At 37.9% G+C, this 24139-nt stretch overlaps 1 protein-coding gene across 1 annotated transcript in view; it reads left to right on the forward strand.

The window, feature by feature from the left end:
- Window positions 1–24139, forward strand: part of mRpS18B (mitochondrial ribosomal protein S18B) — a 36196-nt gene that overhangs the window by 10298 nt on the left and 1759 nt on the right. The window contains exons 3-5 of the mRNA XM_053771125.2: window positions 655–814; window positions 12007–12104; window positions 19304–19434. Of these exons, the coding sequence (XP_053627100.2) occupies window positions 655–814; window positions 12007–12104; window positions 19304–19434 (389 nt within the window). The remainder of the gene's footprint in view (window positions 1–654; window positions 815–12006; window positions 12105–19303; window positions 19435–24139) is intronic.

The raw sequence follows: 24139 nt of genomic DNA on the forward strand, positions 1-24139 counted from the left end.
GCCAACTGCTAAGCCTCTCACTCCCTTTCAAGGTAATGGCAATTTTTGTTACTTTCTAAGGTCTTTTATCATTTTTTTTTTTTTTTTAATTTTGTGAAACTTCAAAATGTTAGGGTCCTGATACACTGGGCACCATTGATTTGAGGCTCATATCTTAACTCACATTGGTAAGCAACACATTCTGGCAGTAGTGAATGATATTGAGCCTCTGTCCTCCCTCTCCCTTCAAGGGAAATGCCTTGATGTTATTGAAGTGCTCTTGGTCCAAGAAACTAGAACTGCCTTCCAAGAGGGACAGTTATGATCATCCCATCATGCAGTGCAGGAACAGTAACAGATGGGTAATGAGGGCAGGGTAGGGCTGGCCTGGAGATAGAGGGTAGCTTGTTTGGTCAGCATCTGGGATGCCGACCAAACAAGGAGAAAAAAATGACCCTAAACAGAAAGAAAAAGAGGGAAGTCCATTGCACCTATGTACAAGGCAGAGGCCTATCCTCCTAAAGAAGGAAGTAATGTAAAGCCCAGACACTATATGTAGAAGCAAGTTATGGTGTCAAATGTAAAGTGTTGAAGTCATAAAACTGTTTTCATCATTAACCCAGAAAATTGTTCCCTCTTATCATTATGTTTAAATTTAAACCACGGTACTTTCAGATTATTGATGCAAATCCTGTAAGATGCAGTCTGGTTACCAGCACAAGACTAAGGTGCAAAGCCAGTGAGGAAGGGGAGGTGCAGGAGGAACGTGATCCTACCAAAGACCGCTCCAGAGTCATCCCAGTAGAGACAAGCATGAAATACATAAAGAGTGAAGGTAGGGATCCATATTTCTGTGTTTTTTAAATTTTACCATCTTATGTAATTATACAGTTTGAGTCCCCTGAATATTTGTTCTTTCCCTTCCCTCCACAGAAAACTGTTAACAGGTAGTGGTAACCACTCGGGAAATTACTATAGCTCCATCACATTAGAAATCTTCCATATGAAGAAAGATTGAAGTCCCTTAAATTACATTCACTTGCAAGACGAAGAATGAAGGGAGACATGATCGAAGTATAAAAGTGGAAGATGGGTATTAACAAAGGGGATATAAATAAGGTCTTGAGGATATCTCTCCAAGACAGAACCTGCAATAATGGATTCAAATTAGATAAATTTAGATTTAGAAAGGATATAGGAAAGTATTGGTTTCGAAATAGGGTAGTTGATAAGTGGAACAGTCTGCCTAGTAGGGTGATTGAAGCTAAAACTTTGGGTTGAATAAATACATGAGTGAGAGGGGTTAGATTTTAGTGGGACTTGCATATTAGTTAATAGATATATCAAAGCTTGTTTGGGCTGCATTGAAAATGGGTTGGGCAAATGTTCTGTTAGTGGGATGGATTTGTGAAAGACTTGCCTAGTATGGGCCAACAGGCCTGCAACAGGGTTCCTCCTTTATGTTCTTAAAATGGAATCCTGTTAAACATTTTTGTTTTTTTTTGCAGGATTGCTGGTTTTTTCTTACTTTCTGTTAAACATGTAAGATTACAAGTAAATCTTATGAACTTCTCACACTCAGTGTACATTACACTTATTTTTACTTATCTATGTGCTTCTCAACCCATAAACGGTCCAAGCAGATCTACGTTCACATGTGTAGTGCTACAAAAGTAGATCTACGTTTTTTTTACATATTTTGAAATATAACAAAAAAAAGTAGATCAAAGTTTTTTTACACATTTTCAAATGTAAAAAAAAAAACAAAAAAGATCTACTTTTTTACATTCAAATGTTGAAAAAACGTATATATACGTTTGGACCGTTTACGGGTTAATAGTTCTTAATCCTGTAATACTTCCTTACCAATTATGGTAGCCTGGTGTGAAACCAGGCCATGGGAAAGAAGGTTCTGCACTGTTGAATTTACAGACTATGAGCTGTTATCCTATCTACCTCAGCTCATTACAAACCCCAGCTCCAGGATGTGACCCATAAAAGTTGGCTGGCACCCAGAGTATTGCTTTACTGGTAGGGTTTGAACTCAGTCATGTTATCCCAGCTTTGCAGTACATACATGCACACAAATACAGTACAGCCTCCCCTCGCTTAACGACGGAGTTCTGGTTCTAAGACCACATTGGTAAACGAATTCATCACTAAGTGAGAAGCATACTATAATGGTAGTGGGTTTGTGTTAACCATCTTTGATATTGTTTTAATGTCACCTTTGCACCATTTACAGGTACCATCCAACTTACAACCGAGCTTGGTTTCCAACCAACTGGTCGTAAGTCAAAATGGGCATAAGTTGAACCTTAGAATATTGCCGATGGGGATACTGTACTTCCAATATTAAATCTTAATCTTGTAAAGCAATCATTCTTTTGTGTTTGTTGTGGAAATCACTTCAATCTGTTCATTATTATTGATTGGTTTTCACAAAATAGGTGAATAACTTCCGAGATAATAGCTGAGAGCGCACATACCCGAGTACGTACTCAGATAATATTTTTTCTGGCATATTTTTTTTATGTTTCTATGCTATTCATATTTCACCTTATGTCACAATAGATCAGTTGTGATAGGTAAATAAGCCTTATTGTTGATATTAGCGTAAGAATAGAACATTTTGTTGGCTGCTCTCTCTTGCTTGTGTCAGCATTTCTACCCAGAAGGTTCCTGTATATCAACATCACAGTTATTGTAATGATTTTATTTTAATATTTTTGTATTTCATTTTTTACTTTACTTTTTATGCTGTTAGTACTGTATTTTGTACTGTAAGGTTTAGGAAAAACACTGTACACAACACAAACAGTTATTTCCTAGAACATTTGCATGCAAAACAATGTGTTTGAATTCACTTTGAATGTAAGAAACTGCATGAACAGAAAAGTACAAAATAATGAAATATACATGAAATACAAATAAGGATTGGGACACATTTACAGCCCACTAGTGCTGTAAGTCTTCCTCCTTTCTTATGTTCTTATGTAATAGAGAAGGGACACTGAAACATGCCTTCTCCAATCCATCCATCCATATACATTCGCCTAACCTATTTTTTATGCTACACAAGCCATAGCTTTTGTAACTTTTCTGTCTCATGTACCAGCTGACTTTTCCATCACATGTATAACTACTACTACTACTACCTCTACTTGCTTGGATGAAACATTGTCAGTAAAGGATCACATTACACTGTTGTCTGATCGTGTGCCTGACAGCCCTGCTGCCAGACGCACAGTCATAAGTCGAGTGGTCGTATGTCGTGCAGGTCTTAAGTCGGATGGTGAGTGCATAACATTTTTGGTATACAGTGGTCCCTCGATAATAGTCAGGCTCGATAGTCGTCCTTTTTGGAAATCGTCGCATTGTTTTAGTCCAAACATTGGATCGCAAATGGTCGGTTGACTCGCTAATTGTCGTTCGTCCTGGACGCGTACTCACGACTCTGAGCCGCCTCGACCTCCCTTCCCAGCCAGTGTGCCATTGTTTACCAGTGAGCGACGGTCCCCTCACGTGTTCATACGAAATATTTCATAATATTCCATTCATTTTAGTGCTTGCAAGTGCTAAATAAGCTACCATGGCTCCAAAGAAAGCTCCTAGTGCCAAGCCTTTGGTAAAGAAGGTGAGAAATACAATTGAATTTAACCCTTTGAGGGTTTTCGTCGTACTAGTACGTCTTACGCGTAGGGGTTTTTGACGTACTAGTACTCATAAATTCTAGCGACCTCAAATCTAGTGGGAGAAAGCTGGTAGGCCTTCATATGAAAGAATGGGTCTATGTGGTCAGTGTGCACAGTCTAAAAAAAATCCTGCAGCACACGGTGCATAATGAGAAAAAAAAAACTTTTTCCATTTTTTTTTAATAAATCAGCGACTTTGCAGTGTATTTTCGTATAGTATTTATTGTTGTATTCTAGTTTTCTTGGTCTCATTTTATAGAATGGAAGACATATTACTGAAATTGAGATGATTTTGACTGGTTTTACAATGAAAGGTGCCTTGAAATTGAGCTCAAAGTAGCAGAAATGTTCGATTTTTACCAAACTTCAAAAGTAAACAAATCGTGCCAAGCGTGCAATACACGTCAACTGGTGAGTCTAATATTCTTTCACAAGTGCACCAATAATATTTATACCATTTTTTACACTAATGCAGTAGTCTGCATAACAGTAAATCTTATATTTTTTGTGAGAATAAAAATTCAAAGTGGAAAGCAAAAGAATATAAGAGGGGCCTTGAGACGTGACTAATGACTAGAGGAAATGTCATTTTAGTGCCAGGAATGTCTTTCTTGTTTATTCTGGACCCTATTCCGAAATTGGCATCTTTTGAAATTTGTGTGAAATTGGCAAAATTGCTAAATTCTGACCACTGTACTGGATAGTTGAATTCATAAATGGGTGGTTTCTTGCACCCATTCGATAGAAAAAATGGAGTTCTAGCGAAATATTCATGTTTTTTGTCGACTAGTACAGTGAAATTGGCCGAAAATGGGGCTCAAAGTGGGCAAAATCGCCGATCCGTAAACATCGCCCAGACCGCTAACTTTGCGAGAGCATAATTCCGTAAGTTTTCTATCAAATTTCAAACTTTTGGTGTCGTTATGATCGGGAAAAGATTCTCTATCTTTTCATAAGAGAAAATAATTTTTTTTTTTTTTAAATTTGGCCGACCCTGAGAACGAGTTTCGGAGAGGGCCTGTCGACCCTCAAAGGGTTAAGAAAAAATCATTGAACAATATGAAAGTGGCGTACGTGTGGCTGAACTGGCCAGGATGTATAACAAATCCCATACAACCATATCTTCCATCGTGGCCAAGAAAAAAGAAACCAAGGAAGCTGTTGTTGCAAAGGGGGTAAATATGCTGACAAAAATGAGATCACCAGTACTCGAAGATGTTGAGAAGTTATTATTGGTGTGTATAAACGAGAAACAATTAGCAGGAGATAATCTTATGATGTCGATTATTTGTGAAAAGGCTAGGCAGTTGCATGACGATCTGGTAAAGAAATTGCCTGCAACGAGCATTGATATTTGTGAATTTAAGGCCAGCAAAGGTTGGTTTGAGAGATTTAAGAACCATAGTGGCATACACAGTGTGATAAGGCATGGTGAGGCTGCCAGTTCGGACAAAATTGCAGCTACAAAATTCGTAAGTGAATTCAAGGAGTACATAGAGGCTGAAGGACTGAAACCTGAACAAATGTTCAATTGTGACAAAACAGGCCTCTTTTGGAAGAAAATGCCAAAGAGGACCTACATTACTCAGGAGGAAAAGGGACTGCCAGGACACAAGCCTATGAAAGACAGGCTGACGCTCATGTTCTGTGCTAATGCTAGTGGGGATTTCAAAGTGAAGCCATCACTAGTGTACCATTCTGAAAATCCCAGAGTGTTTAAAAAAAACAATGTTATGAAGAGTAAATTGTGTGTGTTTTGGAGATCTAATAATAAGGCATAGGTCACGAGGGAAATTTTCGTTGAGTGGTTCAATGAAGTGTTTGGTCCTAGTGTGAAGGATTACCTCCTGGAAAAGAAATTGGATCCCAAGTGCCTCCTAGTAATGGACAATGCACCTGCTCATCCTCCAAACTTGGATGACCTAATTCTGCCGGAGTTTGGGTTCATCCTAGTAAAGTTCTTGCCCCCGAATACCACTCCTGTCCTCCAGCCCATGGACCAGCAGGTCATTTCAAACTTTAAAAAAAACTACACGAAAGCAATGTTTCAAAGGTGCTTTAAAGTGACCTCAGACACTCACTTGACCCTAAGAGAGTTTTGGAAAGAATACTTCAGTATCCTCCATTGCATAAGCCTTATAGGTAAGGCTTGAGAGGGGGTGACTACCAGGACTTTGAACTCTGCTTGGAGAAAATTGTGGCCAGATTGTGTCCTCAAAAGGGATTTTGAAGGGCTTGTGGCTGACCCTGATGAGCCTATGTCAGTTGTGAACTCTAATGTGGCATTGGGGAGTTCCATGGGGTTGGATGTGAGTTTGGAGGATGTGGAAGAGTTGGTGGAGGACCACAACAAAGAGCTAACCACTGAAGAGCTGCAAGAGCTTCAGCAGGAACAGCAACAGATTGCAGCTCAGAATCTTGCTGCAGAGGAGGAAGAGAGATGGAAGAAGGTGCCTTCTTCAGAAATTAAGGAGATTTTTGAAATGTGGGGTAGGATAGAAAGATTTATGGAGAAACATCACCCTGAGAAGGATGTTGCAAGCCATATCGGCAACTTGTACAGTGACAGAGTCTTGGCCCATTTTAGGGAAGTTTTAAAGAGACGCCAGAAACAGAGCTCTCTGGACACTTTTTTTTTTTTGCGAGACAGGACTCCAGTGACTCGAGCTGGTCCTAGTGGCATTAAGAAACAGAGAAGAGAAGTAACCCCAGAAAAGGACTTGGTACCTAAGGTGTTGATGGAAGGGGATTCCCCTTCCAAACAGTAACTAATCCAATCTCTCTCCTCCAGTCTTCCATACACTAAGAAGAATCGCCAATAAAGGTAAGTGTTATGCTGTTAATGTTTCATTCATCATGTCCCATTGTATTGTTTATGTACTACATCTATATTTCATGTAAAAAAAAAATTTTGTTTTAATACTTCTGGGTGTCAGGAATGGATTAATTGTATTTACATTATTTTTTATGGGGAAAATTGATTTGAAAATCGTCTATTTTGATAATCGTCGCACTTCCAGGAACGGATTAATGACGATAAATGAGGGACCACTGTATTTTTAAACTTTTATACAGTAGTGTACTGTATATTGTAATAAACAGAATAGAGGAAATCAGCTCTGATATACATTATTTGGGTATGCATACTGGTCAAAGAGCCTATCGTAAGTCCGAGTTGTTGGTAAACGAGTACAGCACTAAGTGAGGAGAGGCTGTATAAATATCTCCTATTTGGGAATTTCCTTGTATGAGGAATTATTTTATGTGCAGTATTCAGAATTTTTTTAATCTGAACAATAATTCTTATTTCTTTAATTTGAATAATCTTTCTCATTCAGTTGTGAATCAATAATGTGATGTTTCCTCAAGATTATGTACCTTTCTAGATTTTCAGAACAATTCATTCTTTTAAAAACTGGTAGACCTTCACTGAATGATAGGTGAAGTATTATGTAAAACAAACCCATGAGAGCACGATGCCTGAACAGCATTACATGTACAGTACAGCCTTTCCTCACTTAATGACTGAGTTCCATTCCTAAGACCACATTGTTAAACAAATTTGTCGCTAAGAGAGGAGCATACTATAATGGTAATGAGTTTGTGTCATCCATCTTTGATATTGTTTTAATGTCACCTTTGCACCATTTATAACATTTCTGGTATATTTTTAAATGTTTATACAGTAGTACATATACTGTATATTGAAATAAAGAGAATAGAGAAAATCAGCTCTAATATACATTATTTAGGTATGAATACTGGTCAGAGAGCCCGTCGTAAGTCCAAGGCATCAGTAAATGAGTACATCGCTAAGCGAGGAGAGGCTGTCTTTTAATTGTATGTGCAGCCACAGGATGAGGTGTCAACCATGGTGCCCGTCTAAGTGTGTGACAGTGATATTGCATTTATCTCTGGTGAATTAACAAAATGGTGTTCATCTGAAGAATTTTGAGGTTCCTGAAACCTTCTGTGCTGTGGGTTATTCAGCAAAGGGGGAACAGAAAGAAGTGTCTTTTTGGCACATTCCTGTTACAAAAAATCAGGGAAAGTGCCTTGTAGCAATTAGTGGTGAAGTGCTTTAAGTAGTGGGTTGAGCTGGTGTCTTAAGTACTTGTTGCGTTCCTTGTTTTCCATGCCATGGCTTGGTTCATTCAATGAACAGGGCTTTTTAATGCAGGACATTACAAATTTCAGTCTTACAGTGACTTCAGCTGCAAATAGTGCTGCCCCTAAATGTGAGCATACGTCCCCAAGGCCAGGCATCCGTATACAGTGAGTACTCGAACGACACTCATCCTGGAGCCCCACCTTTGAATGTGTGAAGGTGTCAGTCTGGTGCAGAGAGTGGTTCAGCTGATGTATACAACTTATATAAGTTTGACTTACGAAATCATAACAACATGATTGCAAACAAATCACAGAAAGTTTATGTACTGGTCTATAGATTTTAGGACTCGCTTGCCATGGGTTCAAGCCAGACACATTCTATAATTTATATAAGTTTATATGAAATTTGTGACATTAAATATTTATTTGTTTTAGATTCATCATTCACTTGTTTGTACTGTAATATTATTGATGTGGCTAGCCTGTTTGTTTCATTAATACAGTACAGTCTCTCCTCACTTAACGACGTACTCGTTTAATGACCATTTGGACTTATGACCAGCTCTTTGACCAGTATGCATACCTAAGTACAGTGGAACCCCGAATATTTTCCGTAATCTGTTCCAGAAGGTTGGCCTAAATTCGAAGCAATATTTCCCATAAGAATTAATGTAAATACAATTAATCTGTTCCAGACACCCAAAAATATTAACAAAAAATACATTTTTTAAAGATTAATTATAGTTTTACATACACAAAACAGTGAGAACTAAAATAAATAAATGTACATTTAAATCACTGTTAAATACCTTTATTGAAGACTCTTGTTGGCTTATGGAAGACAGGGAGGAGAGAGGGAGGATTGATTATTGTTTGGAAGGGAAATCCCCCTCCATAAGGACCTCAGGTATCAAAGCTCTCTCTGGGGTTACTTCTCTCCCTGCCTGCTACACTCCCTGCATGCCTGCTACACTCCCTGCATGCCTGCTACACTCCTTGCCTCCCTTCCACACTCCCTGTTTCCCTGCTACACTCCCCAAGGTAGTATTCTGGGTCCCTTATTATTCTTATGTTATGTCAATGATATGCCTATCAGTGTCAAGTGCAAACTTCTACTGTATGCAGATGACAGTGCTCTGTTAGTGTCAGGTAAAGACCCACAAGATATTGCTAATGTTTTAACACTGGAACTGGAGTCCTGCAGCAAATGGTTAGTAGACAACAAACTATCATTACACCTTGGGAAAACTGAAGCCATTCTCTTTGGCACGAAACATAAACTGAGAAGGGTAAATAATTTTAATGTTCAATGTAATGGGGAGCCCATCACTTTGGTTTCATCAGTAAAATATTTGGGAATCCCCTTTGACCCATGCATGTCAGGAGAATTGATAGGGAACAGTGTAGTAAAGAAAGCGAATGCCAGACTGAAGTTCCTGTATAGACAAGCACAGAGTCTACCTACTGAGGCTCGCAGGACCCTATGTCTAGCCCTTATACAATGCCATATGGAGTACGCTTGCTCTTCTTGGTACTCTGCCTTGACAAAAAAAACTGAAAGATAGACTGCAAATCACCCAGAACAAAATCGTAAGATTCATCCTGGGGCTGGGACCAAGAGAACATGTAGGCCAGGATGAATTACAGCAGTTGGATATGCTGAATGTTGAAGACAGAGTAAAACAACTGAAGCTAAATCATGTTTATAAAATTGCTCACAAACAATGTCCAGAATATCTTGCTGTCAATTTTGTCAAGGTTGGGAACCAAAGCAATCATAGTACTAGGGGGAGAGAGCACAACTTTGTAGTACCCACAGTCAGTGGCCAGGCTTCAAACACCTTTTATTGTACAGCAATAAAGGAATGGAACAGACTGCCCGCACATGTCAAGGCCAGTCATAGCATGAACCAGTTTAAGAAGAGTGCCAAAAGGCATCTGATGAATGTAGCTACAGAAAGGGAGGGGAATGATTTTCTATTTTTTAGCTAACATACGTGTAAATTTTACCTTATTCCTAGTAATGACCCTCGTATTGTAGATAATCTTAATGACCTTGGTGTAGTAGATAGTCTTTTTAGTATGATAATAAGATGTTATCTTCATTGTAGAATAATAAGAAAATATTATAAACCTTTATATTATAATAAGGTAAAAGGACCCCAATGGAAATAAGTCACTCTGTCTGACTTTTTTGGGTTATCCTAGGTTCTCTACACACATGCTGCTATGTATGATAATTCTATGTAACTGTATTTGTGTATACCTGAATAAACTTACTTACTTACCCTGCATGCCTGCTACACTCCCTGCCTGCCTGCTATGCTCCCTGCCTCTCTTCCACACTCCCTGTTTCTCTGCTACACTCCCTGTATGCCTGCTACTCTCCCTGCATGCCTGCTATGCTCCCTTCCTGCCTGCTACACTCCCTGCCTCTCTCCACATCTTCCATTGTTTGTGATCTCTTTTTCATTAACATGTTTACCCCTTTTGCCACATCAGCTTCCTTGATTTGTTCTTTCTTTGCCAGGATAGAAGTGATTGTTGACTTGTTTTTGCCATACATCCTGGAAAGCTGGAGCACACGCACTTAATAAACAAGCACAAAAACCAATGGATTTTAAGAAAATGTTTGGATGAATGTGTGGAGTATATGCTCATTCTCCGAGAGATACACAGAGACTGACTCACCTGCGCACGGTGTCCCGGCAGGAGGCAGGCTGATGCGTCTAATACAGCCAATTTGCGAGGCACCGGCTGAAATACTGAGCAAAATTTCAGCCCAAAAACCGGCCTAATTACGATTCGGCCGATAAACGCAGCAGCCAATATTTGGGGTTCCACTGTAATGTATATTAAAGCTAATTTCCTCTATTCTGTTTATCACAATATACAGTACACTACTGTATAAACATTTAAAAATATACTAAAAAATGTTATATGTGATGCAAAAGTGATATTAATATATAAAGGTGGTTGACACAAACCCTCTACTAGTATAGTATGCTCCTTGCTTAACAACCAATTCATTTACCGACCTGCTCTTAGGAACAGTACTCCGTCATTAAGGAGAGATTGTATAAATACAAATTAGATACTGTACATTCATAAACATGGAGATATTCAAAATACAGGTACCATCCGACTTACGACCAAGCTTGGTTCCAACCAACTGGTTGTAATAAAAATGGACGTAAGTCGAACCTTACTACTGAATATCAACATCACACTTTTGTAATGATTTTATTTTATTGTTGTATTTTGATATTTCATTTTTTCCTTTACTTTTTGTGCTGTTAGTACTGTATTTTATACTGTCAGGCTTAGGATAAACACTGTGTACAACACAAACAGTTGTTTATTTCCCAGAAATTTTGCATAAAAAACGTGGTTGTAAGTCGAGTGGTCGTATGTCGAGCAGGTCATAAGTCAGATGGTAGGTGTAACATGAATACAGTAATAAATACACATTTGAAGGTGTCACCATAGTAGTGGTGATGTACACATTTTTGGGCCTATACATGCCGTACTATGGCATTTTTCACCCAGCCAACTCGGGAACATTTAAAGCTTTCTGTGCCCTTGCAGGCCTTCTCTGCCAGTTTCAAGAGTATAGAGAGAGTGTGAAACACAGTGTCTGGATGACGTTCACCTTAAATTGCCACCCCATGCATAAACGTATAGTATTTCACAAATTTTTGTTCTGTCAGACACCTTGTGTAATTGGCAGCCAAAATGTAACTTGTGACTTGAACCCACACTTCACAGCTTTAGTACACCCAGTGGCTAGTGAATGAAAATTTCATGTTTGACCAGCAATGTGCTGCATACAGTTGATCAGATGGTGTGACTGCAAACTCTTTCTAGTGTTCAGGAGGCAATAGTTCATTAAATGTTACACAACTAATATTAATATGAAAATTCATAAGAAAAACTTGATGTGGTAAAAAAAATTGGAGGAATAAGTAATTTTTTAAAATATTGAATGGCAGATTTTCATGCTGATGCCAAACATAGCACTGTAAGAAAATCTCTGCCACTCAGTACAGTACAGTATTTCAAATTGGACTTTCTATTTTAGATTTTTTTTTAAGGTGTAGTAGTATATGATAGTAAAAAAAAGCAGGGGATAATGATGAATCACACTGATGCTTGTATATGGCTGTAACTTGTGCCTTTCTTATCCTCTCATTTATGGCTACATTTTTTTTTTTTATTTCAGCTTACCACACTACATATGGTTCTGATCCAGTGTGGAAAATCTACCGTCGGAACTTTAAGGGTGCCTTTCCTCCACGGAAAACCAGAAAGACCTGCATCGTAAGTGATTTTTTGGTGTAACTTTGCAGTACCAGCATTCATTATGTATTTGTTTATATATTTTCATTTTTCATCTTGTTAGGCATACAGTGGTACCTCGGGATACGAATTTATTTCGTTCCAGAAGGCTGTTCAAGTGCCGCTGCTGAACGAATTTGTTCCCATAAGGAATAATGTAAATTGGATTAATCCATTTCAGACCTCCCAAAAATACACTTACAAAAGCACTTACATAAATACACTTACATAGTTGTTCGAGTTTTGAGCTGTTTGTAACCCGAAGTACCACTGTATTTTACCACTTAACAAAAAAAAAAAAATGGTTGTGCAGTAAACCTTTGGAAATCATAACAATTGTACTGTATATGAAAACTTACTTTTAACACCTTAATAATGGAAAATATTTAAGACAATGCTATACAGCCTCTCCTCATTTAGCGATGCACTCGTTTACTGAAACCTCAGACTTATGACAGGCTCTCTGACCATTATTCATACCTAAATAATGTACAGTGGTATCCTGAGTTTCGTACAGTTCCCAACTCAAACAGTTATGTAAGTGTATTACTGTAGGTGCTTTTGTAAGTGTATTTTTGGGGGTCTGAAATGGACTAATCTAATTTATAGTATGTACAGTGGTGCCTTGGGATATGAACAGCTCAAAACTCAAACAGTTATGTAAGTGTTTTATGCAAGTGCTTTTGTAAGTGTATTTTTGGGGGTCTGAAACGGATTAATCTAATTTGCATTATTCCTTATGGGAGCAAATTCGTTCGGTATCGGCACTCAAACAGCCTTCTGGAACGAATTAAGTTAATATCCCAAGGTACCACTGTATGTATAATTATCAGAGTACACATAAAATATGCAATAACTTTAAAACGCTTGAAATTTTGGAAAGTTAAAAGACATAAGAGAGAGATGTGGTCACGGAGAATGTAAACAAACCGGGTGGGGTGCGCTGTATTAGAAAGACGGGGTGAGCCGTATAGCGAGTTTTGGTTATACGTAATTTGAAATCACTGTATTAGCAGAACGCCTTTGGGCGAAACGCCATAAAGTGGAGCCCTGCTGTACTTAACCCGTAAACGGTCCAAGCAGATCTACGTTTACGTGTAGTGCTACAAAAGTAGATCTACACTTTTTTTACATATTTTCAAATATAACAAAAAAAAAGTAGATCAAAGTTTTTTACACATTTTCAAATGTAAAAAAACAAAAAGAAGATCTACTTTTTTTACATACTTTCAAATGTTGAAAAAAACGTATACAGGTCTCCCTCAACATTCACGTTTTCAACTTTCACGGGCTTCACACATTCGCGAATTCCCAACCGCCAAATTCCCAACCACCAAATTCCCAGCCGCCAAATCATATTTAAGTTTCCCGCCACCTGCGAGTCCCTACTACCCTCCCTCTGACCCCCGCAACTGGCAGCCAGCCCTCCCACCACCCAGTGTGGTGAGTGTTTTGTTTGTTCATTATTTGCTATTAAACTACAGTATAAATAATGTAAACCCATTCATGACTGCATATTGGAATGGCTATTCGGACAGGTATTAGACGGTGACATCATGTGTTTACTCTTGAACACTGCAAAGAATTAAACATTTCTGCTACAGCTAATAATAACAATAGTAATAATAATAATAATAATAAATATGATATAATTGAAGAAGGAAATTGTACAAAAATATGAGGGAGTGGTTGACACATCGTCAGTGTGGCTTTGTTTATGCTGGAGTGAACATTAGTCTCCCTGCTCTTCCAAACATTTCACAATAATTCATTGTGTTTGGTGCTTGTAGATTGAGTGTGACTGGAGTGGTAGAGGCAGTGATTGAGGCAATGGCATTTAATAACATACATGTTAATAATAATACATGTTATTAATAATATGTACTATTATTATTTATAACATATATGTTATTAAATACATACATGTTAATAATAATACATGTTATTAATAATAACATGTACTATTATTATTTATAACATATATGTTATTAAATACCACTGCCTCAACTGCTGAATTACAGTACAGTGGACCCCCGGTTAACGATATTTTTTCATTCCAGAAGTATGTTCAGGTGCCAGTACTGACCGAATTTGTTCCCATAAGGAATATTGTGAAGTAGATTAGTCCATTTCAGACCCCCAAACATACACGTACAAACGCACTTACATAAATACACTTACATAATTGGTCGCATTGGGAGGTGATCGTTAAGCGGGGGTCCACTGTATTGTGAAATGTTTGGAAGAGCAGGGAGACTAATGTTCACTCCAGCATAAACAAAGTCACACTGACGATGTGTCAACCACTCCCTTGTATTTTTGTACAATTTCCTTCTTCAATTATATCGTATTTATTATTATTATTATTATTATTATTATTATTATTATTATTACTATTGTTATTATTAGCAATAGCAGAAATGTTCGATTCTTTGCTGTGTTCAAGAGTAAACACATGATGTCACCGTCTAATACCTTTCCTAATAGCCATTCCAATATGCAGTCATGAATGGGTTTACATTATTTATTCTGTAGCTTAATAGCAAATAATGAACAAACAAAACACTCACCACACTGAGTGGTGGGAGGGCTGGCTGCCAGTTGCGGGGGTCGGAGGGAGGGTAGTAGGGACTCACAGTGGTGGAGGCATTGGTGGAGGCAGTGGTGGAGTCTGTGGTATTTAATAACATACATGTTATTAAATAACATACGTTATTAAAGCATAACATGTATATATTTAGTACAATTTACGACGTTTTCATGTATTTTATGATTATTCATGGTTCAACAAGTTAAGGAAGCAGTATTGTAATGTATTTCCCTACAATATATTGGGGCACCAAACATTCACGGTTTTTCAACATTCGCGAGGCTCTTGATCCCCTAACCCTCGCGAATGTTGAGGGAGACCTGTATATACGTTTGGACCGTTTACGGGTTAAAAACTACGTAAGTCTAGACAGGATAAGAGTGGTTATCTTTTTAATTAATCATTATTTTATCTTAATACCAATGCGAGGTAGAGTTGGAGGTTTATAAGAAGAATAATCTTGAAGTTGCACATAATGAATAACAATACTACAAATAATGGCACAAACTACTATTTTAAGGATGAGTAGATGTTTTAATAGACTAGAAGTCATATAATACAGTGGACCCCCGCTTTACGATCAGCTCCCAATGCGACCAATTATGTAAGTGTATTTATGTAAGTGCGTTTGTACGTGTATGTTTGGGGGTCTGAAATGGGCTAATCTAATTCACAATATTCCTTATGGGAACAAATTCGTTCAGTAATGGCACCTGAACATACTTATGGAATGAAATAATATCGTAAGGCGGGGGTCCACTGTATTTGGGAGAGTTACATCAAACTGGTTAGATTTTGTTTTCATTGGTTTGGTTAGTATTGAGAGATGAGGTGATTTTTAAGAATAGTCCTAAATTCATATGCAATCGGGATCTTTTACTGATTCAGGTAGTGAATTCCAGATCTTTGGGCAGGGTATAGATGACAGTGTGAACATGTTATCAGGCTTTAATATGTAATTTGAAAGTGAAAAAAGGCTTTCACTTTCACTGGCAGTAGCCCAGAATCTAACCTGCTTTATGAGGAGGACCCTCCTGTACATATAAGTGAAATGAGATATTTTTGCTTGCTTTTAACTGCAGTAGTTTTGCAGTTTTGCTTCATCCCCTTGTATCCATGTTCACAATATACGTATTCCTTTTACACCTTTGTGTATTGTACTAAACTTTGTGTTTAGGTTTGTGCCAAGTTTCTGATGGGATCTGTAACAGAGATAGGGAAGAACATTTAATACTGTACACTCATACATATTTTTAACCTTTTTGCTGTTGGTCTCGTAATATTATGGCTTTGAAGCCAGTGTTGGTTCCTTAATGCTATGCCAAAATTCTGTTGGCTTCCAGTCTTGCTGGAGATAACTGGTAGGCATACATATGAGAGAATGGGTCTGCATGATCAGTGTGCGCAGTATAAAAAATCCTGCAGCACACAGTGCATAATGAGGAAAAAACTGTGGTCGTGTTTTTGGTTTAAAACAGCGAATTTGTGGCATATATTTATACTCTACATAGGTAGTAGGTTGGTAGACAGCAACCGCCCAGGGAGGTACTACCGTCCTGCCAAGTGAGTGTAAAACGAAAGCCTGTAATTGTTTTACATGATGGTAGGATTGCTGGTGTCCTTTTTTCCTGTCTCATGAACATGCAAGATTTCAGGTATGTCTTGCTACTTCTACTTACACTTAGGTCACACTACACATACATGTACAAGCACATATATACACACCCCTCTGGGTTTTCTTCTATTTTCTTTCTAGTTCTTATTCTTGTTTATTTTCTCTTATCTCCATGGGGAAGTGGAACAGAATTCTTCCTCCGTAAGCCATGCGTGTTGTAAGAGGCGACTAAAATGCTGGGAGCAAGGGGCTAGTAACCTCTTCTCCTGTATATATTACTAAATGTAAAAGGAGAAACTTTCGTTTTTCCTTTTGGGCCAACCCGCCTCGGTGGGATACGGCCGGTGTGTTGAAAGAAAGAAAGATTTATACTCTATGGTATTTATGGTTGTATTCTCATTTTCTTGGTCTCATTTGATGGAAGGGAAGATATATTACAGAATTAGAGATGATTTTTAATGGTTTAAAGACTAAACGTATAATACTTTGAAATTGAGCTCAAAGTAGTGGAAATGTTCGATTTTTGCCAATGTTCAAGAGTAAACAGATCACATCACACGTCCAATACATGTCAACTGGTGGGTCTAATATGCTTTCCCAAATGCACTGATATTATTTATACTATTTTTATAATAATGCAGTAGTCTACATAACAGTAAATCTTCTATTTTTTGTGTGAATAAAAATTCAAAATGGAAAGCAAGTGTATTATAAGAGGGGCCTTGAGACATGACTAATGAACAGAGAAAATGTTATTTTAGTGCCAGGAATGTCTGCATTGTTTATTCTGGACCCTGTTTTGAAATTGACCTTTCTTGAATTTTGTATGAAATTGGCCAAATTACCAATATCTTATCACTTCATTGGGTAGTTTAACCCTTTGACTGTTGCAGCCCCAAATCCTGAAGTGTCTCCTGGTGTCGAAGAATTTTCAAAAAAAAATATTTTTTTTTTTCTTATGAAAATGTTAAGATTAATTTTCTGATTGTTTTAAGCCCCAAAAAAAACTTTTTTGTGATCAGTACTTACCAAGATATAGAGGCGTAAAGTTGGCAGAAAATGAGCCGTGTTTGGCAACAGCAGCGAATGCCGCTCACCCGGTAAACTTTGGTTTACTTGTATTCCAAGGTTTCTTGTTTTTTTCACTATTTTATTTTTTCAGGTAACTTATGTGGCCTGTGAGTCCAAAGTAAGGTGCAATGTACATTTATACACGCATTGTATACAACACAATAAGCGCACAAACATAATTATCAATGTATTACTTACAAAACTTGTTTACACAAACAATACAAAAAATTGTTTATTACTATTGTTTTATAATATATATACAAATGTATAGTCACTGGACATGTTCCTAGAAGTTCTGCAGCTTGTGGAATTCTTTGAAACATGGTTTCATACACAGTTGTGTTTTACACTCCTCACACATAAAACGAGTGTGTCTGCATTTTTGTGGGCGTTTTTTTTTTTTTTTTTTATGTGCAATGACAAAACTCCTCGTCTGAGAAGTTTTCTTCAAAGTATTAGCATGGAGTTTTGTTAGGTAGTTATTCTAGGCAATTTTTTTTTATTTTTTTTTATTATCACACTGGCCAATTCCCACCAAGGCAGGGTGGCCCGAAAAAGAAAAACTTTCACCATCATTCACTCCATCACTGTCTTGCCAGAAGGGTGCTTTACACTACAGTTTTTAAACTGCAACATTAACACCCCTCCTTCAGAGTGCAGGCGCTGTACTTCCCATCTCCAGGACTCAAGTCCGGCCTGCCGGTTTCCCTGAACCCCTTCATAAATGTTACTTTGCTCACACTCCAACAGCATGTCAAGTATTAATTCTAGGCAAATAGTCATGTATCATCATTCCTTCCTACCTTCCTGCATTCCTTTCCTACCTTCCTTCCTACATTCCTTCCCTCCTTCCTTACTTTTTTCCTTCCTTTCTTCCTGACTTCCTTTTTTCCTTCTTTCTGGTTTCTATGATATATATACACATATATAGTCACTGGATACTTTCATATAACTGCTATTATCTTCAAGCTTGTGTTGTGTGTGAGTGTGTGGACTTCTAATTGTTCTGAGTCAGGGTCAGTAACTGTCAAAATGACATATTGTCTCATTACTCACTCTCCCTACTGCCTGTTAAAACAATGGGGTCGGATGCTGCTTCCCCTCCATCCTACTATCTAATTATCTTTCTCTCTCATTCTCCTTCATTCTTCATTCTCCTTCATTCTTCTGGCATCCTGGGCATTGCTTTTGGTCACAAACTCCTCAAAACCATGAAATTTATCTTCACTGACACTTCCATCTGTGTTAGAGCATCACTTGGGAAGAGTAGAGTCCCAGATTTGCCGGGGAGTCACATATTTCTTACCGCTAGGCGTGCTGAACAAGGACTACTGAAATGGCATTCCCACAATGCACCACTGGCTCCCCGATTTTTTTTATGTGGTGCACACTGACCATGGAGACCCATTCTCTCACATGTGGGCCTACCAGCTTTCTCCTGCTTGATTTGAAGCCCCTAGAATTCATGGGTATTAATATGTCAAATGTGGTGGCTAGTAAGACATATATATACAACCGAAACAGTCAAAGGGTTAAATAGGTAAATGGGCGGTTTCTTGTACTCAGTCAATAGAACAAAAGGAATTCTAGCAAAATAGCTGTAAATATAGTCGATTGAAAATAGGGCAAAATTAACGATTTGTAAATATCACTGTGACTGCTAACTTCGTGAGAGCGTAATTCCGTAAGTTTTGGTCTGAATTTCGTACTTTTGGTTTCATTACCATTAGGAATATATTCTCTCTATCATTTCATAAGAATTTTTTTTTTTTTAATTCTTTGACACTGAGAGCAAGTTTGTGAGCAGGGGTTGCAACAGTGAAAGGGTTAATAAATGTTATGTACAGTGCCATAACTTTGTTTTTTCCTACAATAAGATGTCACAACTGAGTTAACATTTTCCAGCGTGCAAAGATGATCGCCACTGGTAATCCATGCCCAATTTGTCGAGATGAATACCTTGTCTTGGACTACCGCAATGTTGATTTGTTAAAACAGTTTATCTCTGAACACAACGGAGCAATCTTATCTTATTCGTAAGTATTGAAGTGGTTTTTTATTCTGCTTTTATTGCTGTGATTGAGCAAATTTTCTTTCCTTTGTCTTTTGTCTTCATTGCCACATCTGTATTTTATTCTGTATTGTGTTCATTAACTGTAAATTTCTGAGATGTATTTAGTTGCAGATTTAATATTTGTGCAACTATTATTGCTCATTGTTTTACACTATCGAATTTATAGACTAAGAGCAGTTATCCTGTCTCAGCTTATTTCAAAAGCCCAGCCTTCTCTAAGGTATACTACCTGCCTCCTTTCTGCATTCTCAACATACCCCTCTAGTTTAGTTGATTAACACGTTGGTACATATTTACTGCTAGGTGAACTGGCAGCAGGTTTGACCATACACATTGCCTTTCACCTGTGAATCAAACTCAAGTTGAGGAATATGTAGAGGATGTGCAAAAGAATGAATCTGAAAGCAAATAAGGAAAAAGGGGAACGCAATAAGAATTTGTAAAAGTACATTGCATTAAGGATTAGTGTGTGGAAGATATTCGTGTATCTAGATACTATATAAGAAGAGAATACTGTATAAGTAGGGGTTCTATGAAGGGTGAGTTAAATTGTGAAATAATGGAAGCAGAATGTTGCTTGAGTGTTGAGAAAGTTGGGAAAAAAGAAGTTTGCCACCAGATGTAAAAATTTATCATTATTGTTAACTGTGGTTTTGTGTGATTGTGAAGGATGATGGTCTCTGAATGCTACAGTACATTTTTTTTTTTTTTTCAACAAATTGGCCGTTTCCCACTGAGGCAGGGTGACCCAAAAAGAAAAACGAAAGTTTCTCTTTTTAAATTTAGTAATTTATACAGGAGAAGGGGTTACTAGCCCCTTGCTCCTGGCATTTTAGTCGCCTCTTACAACACGTATAGCTTACAGAGGAAGAATTCTGTTCCACTTCCCCATGGAGATAAGAGAAAATAAACAAGAACAAGAACTAGTAAGAAAATAGAAGAAAACCCAGAGGGTGTGTATATATATGCTTGTACATGTATGTATAGTGTGACCTAAGTGTAAGTAGAAGTAGCAAGACATACCTGAAATCTTGCATGTGTATGAGACAGAAAAAAAAGACACCAGCAATCCTACCATTGTGCAAAACAATTACAGGCTTCTGTTTTACACTCGCTTGGCAGGACAGTAGTACCTCCCTGCGCGGTTGCTGTCTACCAACCTACTACCTAGGGCTACAGTACATACAATGTTGAAATCAATGTGGTGCAAATATTGTGTAGAGAACAGGGAATGAAGAAATGGAATAATTTTAAGGTGTTCAGTCTCTTAACCTTGAATGTAGGTGGTCAGTCTCTTATCCTAAAGCATAAGCAGATGACAGAGACTAAATACTGGAGCTAGAAATGAGATGTAGCAGCTGGAGATCATTTCACCGGTAGGCAGGGCTCACTAGTGGAAAGTTGGTTATGTCAAACAGTTGTTTAGCAGTGAAGTTTTGCAGAAACCAAACCCCCTGTACCAAGATACCATAGTTTTGTTGTGTCAGACAAGTACAGTGGAACCTCTACTTGCGAGTTTAATCAGTTCCATGACCTTGCTCGCAACTGGATTTGCTCGTTTGCAGAGTCAATTTTCCTCATTTAAATTAATTGAAATGCAATTAATCCGTTCCAGTGGAATTCTGTACTTCAATAATTTCACTAATATCAACTCTATGGCTTATTTATCAATCTCACTTCATCTAATATGACATACTAAACAATATAAATAACATAGAAACCTGATATATACTCTAAAATGAATAAAATATGTCATTCACGTGGTGGTATGGGCGGTGTCGGCGGCAGACGAGAGTTTGTTTGGAGACTGGGCAAAATACTTCATGAATAATTTCGCTAGTATCATCTATATGGCTTATTTATCTATCACAGTTCATCTGATATGACATAACAAACAATATAAATATCATAGAAACATGATATATACTCTAGAATGAATAAAATATGTCATTATGTAACAGGTGGAGGCAGCCACAACCACTCCTACTTATTATTATTATTATTATTATTATTATTATTATTATTATTATATAAATAATTTGTAATTTTTATTCACACAAAAAATATAAGATTTACTGTTATTCCTTATTGCAATAATTGTATAAATAACGTCAACCCATTCATGACTGCATATTGGAATGGACAGTGACGTCATTTGTTTACTCTGAAACATAGCCAACCAATGGACCATTTCTCCTATGTTGAGCTCAATTTCAAGGTACTTTTCGTCATGAGAGCAATCAAAATCATATCTATTTCTGTAATATATCTTCCATTCTATCAAATGAGGCCAAAAAAACGAGAATACAACCACTCGAAATTACCACTAAGGGGTGGCTAATTGCTGAGAAGTGAACTCCATTATTTATGCTTAGATTTCTTTCATTTTTCGTGTACATTAAGAAGCATCTTTCCATCATTCATTGCCCAAGTTTCAGTAAGATAATCCAACAAACAAATGAGATACGATTCCCGAGATCAAGAGCAAGAGCCCCTCACCAGTGTCAAGGAACCGCCTTGAGGTCTGCTCACTTATGGAAATTTTGCTTGCGTATGGAAGCAAAAAATCGACCCATCGACTGCTCGTATTTGGAAAAACTCGCACGTGGACATGCTCACAAGTAGAGGTTCCACTGTATCATGTTTATGGTGCACTATATCATCAAGTTAATTAGCATGACACTTATGCAACACTTAGATATCTATATGGTTACCCAAGTGTTGCATATGTATCTAATTCATCTGCTTTCATTCACATTCATTTTCATTAATGTTTGCTTGGGCACTAAAGTCACACTATCCAATGTTCTTACCTTGACCTCTCTTATAATTACGTTCACATGGTATTAAGTGTATGGCCATGGGGACATTGCTACTACTACTACTACTACTACTGTACACATTTATCAAAATAATCACTTTATTACACCATTAACTATTATGCAGGCACTAGTTCCTGCATAAAAATATTCTCATTAAACTTACACAGTACTGTATAGTCTTAATGATTAGATGGATGCTCATGTGGGGGAAGTTCGTGAGGCAGTAGGTAAAATGAAAGGGGGTAAGGCAGCCGGGATTGATGGGATAAAGATAGAAATGTTAAAAGCAGGTGGGGATATAGTTTTGGAGTGGTTGGTGCAATTATTTAATAAATGTATGGAAGAAACCAAGACAACAGTGCATAAGTGTTCGCAATAAAGCTAATAGAATCCTTGGCTTCATATCAAGAAGCATAAATAATAGGAGTCCTCAGGTTGTTCTTCAACTCTATACATCCTTGGTTAGGCCTCATTTAGATTATGCTGCACAGTTTTGGTCACCGTATTACAGAATGGATATAAATTCTCTGGAAAATGTACAAAGGAGGATGACAAAGATGATCCCATGTATCAGAAACCTTCCCTATGAGGATAGACTAAGGGCCCTGAAACTGCACTCTCTAGAAAGACGTAGAATTAGGGGGGATATGATTGAGGTTTATAAGTGGAAGACAGGAATAAATAAAGGGGATGTAAATAGTGTGCTGAAAATATCTAGCCTAGACAGGACTCGCAGCAATGGTTTTAAGTTGGAAAAATTCAGATTCAGGAGGGATATAGGAAAGTACTGGTTTGGTAATAGAGTTGTGGATGAGTGGAACAAACTCCCAAGTACCGTTATAGAGGCCAGAACGTTGTGTAGCTTTAAAAATAGGTTGGATAAATACATGAGTAGATGTGGGTGGGTGTGAGTTAGACCTGATAGCTTGTGCTAACAGGTCGGTTGCCGTGTTCCTCCCTTAAGTCAGTGTGACCTGACCTGACTAGGTTGGGTGCATTGGCTTAAGCCGGTAGGGACTTGGACCTGCCTCGCATGGGCCAGTAGGCCTTCTGCAGTGTTCCTTCGTTCTTATGTTCTTAAGAGGGTAAGGTACCTAGGGATTGGCAGAGAGCATGCATAGTTCCTTTGTATAAAGGCAAAGGGGATAAAAGAGAGTGCAAAAATTATAGGGGGATAAGTCTGTTGAGTGTACCTGGTAAAGTGTATGGTAGAGTTATAATTGAAAGAATTAAGAGTAAGACGGAGAATAGGATAGCAGATGAACAAGGAGGCTTTAGGAAAGGTAGGGGGTGTGTGGACCAGGTGTTTACAGTGAAACATATAAGTGAACAGTATTTAGATAAGGCTAAAGAGGTCTTTGTGGCATTTATGGATTTGGAAAAGGCTTATGACAGGGTGGATAGGGGGGCAATGTGGCAGATGTTGCAAGTGTATGGTGTAGGAGGTAGGTTACTGAAAGCAGTGAAGAGTTTTTACGAGGATAGTGAGGCTCAAGTTAGAGTATGTAGAAAAGAGGGAAATTTTTTCCCAGTAAAAGTAGGCCTTAGACAAGGATGTGTGATGTCACCGTGGTTGTTTAATATATTTATAGATGGGGTTGTAAGAGAAGTAAATGTGAGGGTCTTGGCAAGAGGCGTGGAGTTAAAAGATAAAGAATCACACACAGGGTGGGAGTTGTCACAGCTGCTCTTTGCTGATGACACTGTGCTCTTGGGAGATTCTGAAGAGAAGCTGCAGAGATTGGTGGATGAATTTGGTAGGGTGTGCAAAAGAAGAAAATTAAAGGTGAATACAGGAAAGAGTAAGGTTATGAGGATAACAAAAAGATTAGGTGATGAAAGATT

The sequence above is a fragment of the Cherax quadricarinatus genome, chromosome 5 (assembly GCF_038502225.1).
Source record: "Cherax quadricarinatus isolate ZL_2023a chromosome 5, ASM3850222v1, whole genome shotgun sequence".
In the NCBI taxonomy this organism is placed as follows: Eukaryota; Metazoa; Arthropoda; class Malacostraca; order Decapoda; family Parastacidae; genus Cherax; species Cherax quadricarinatus.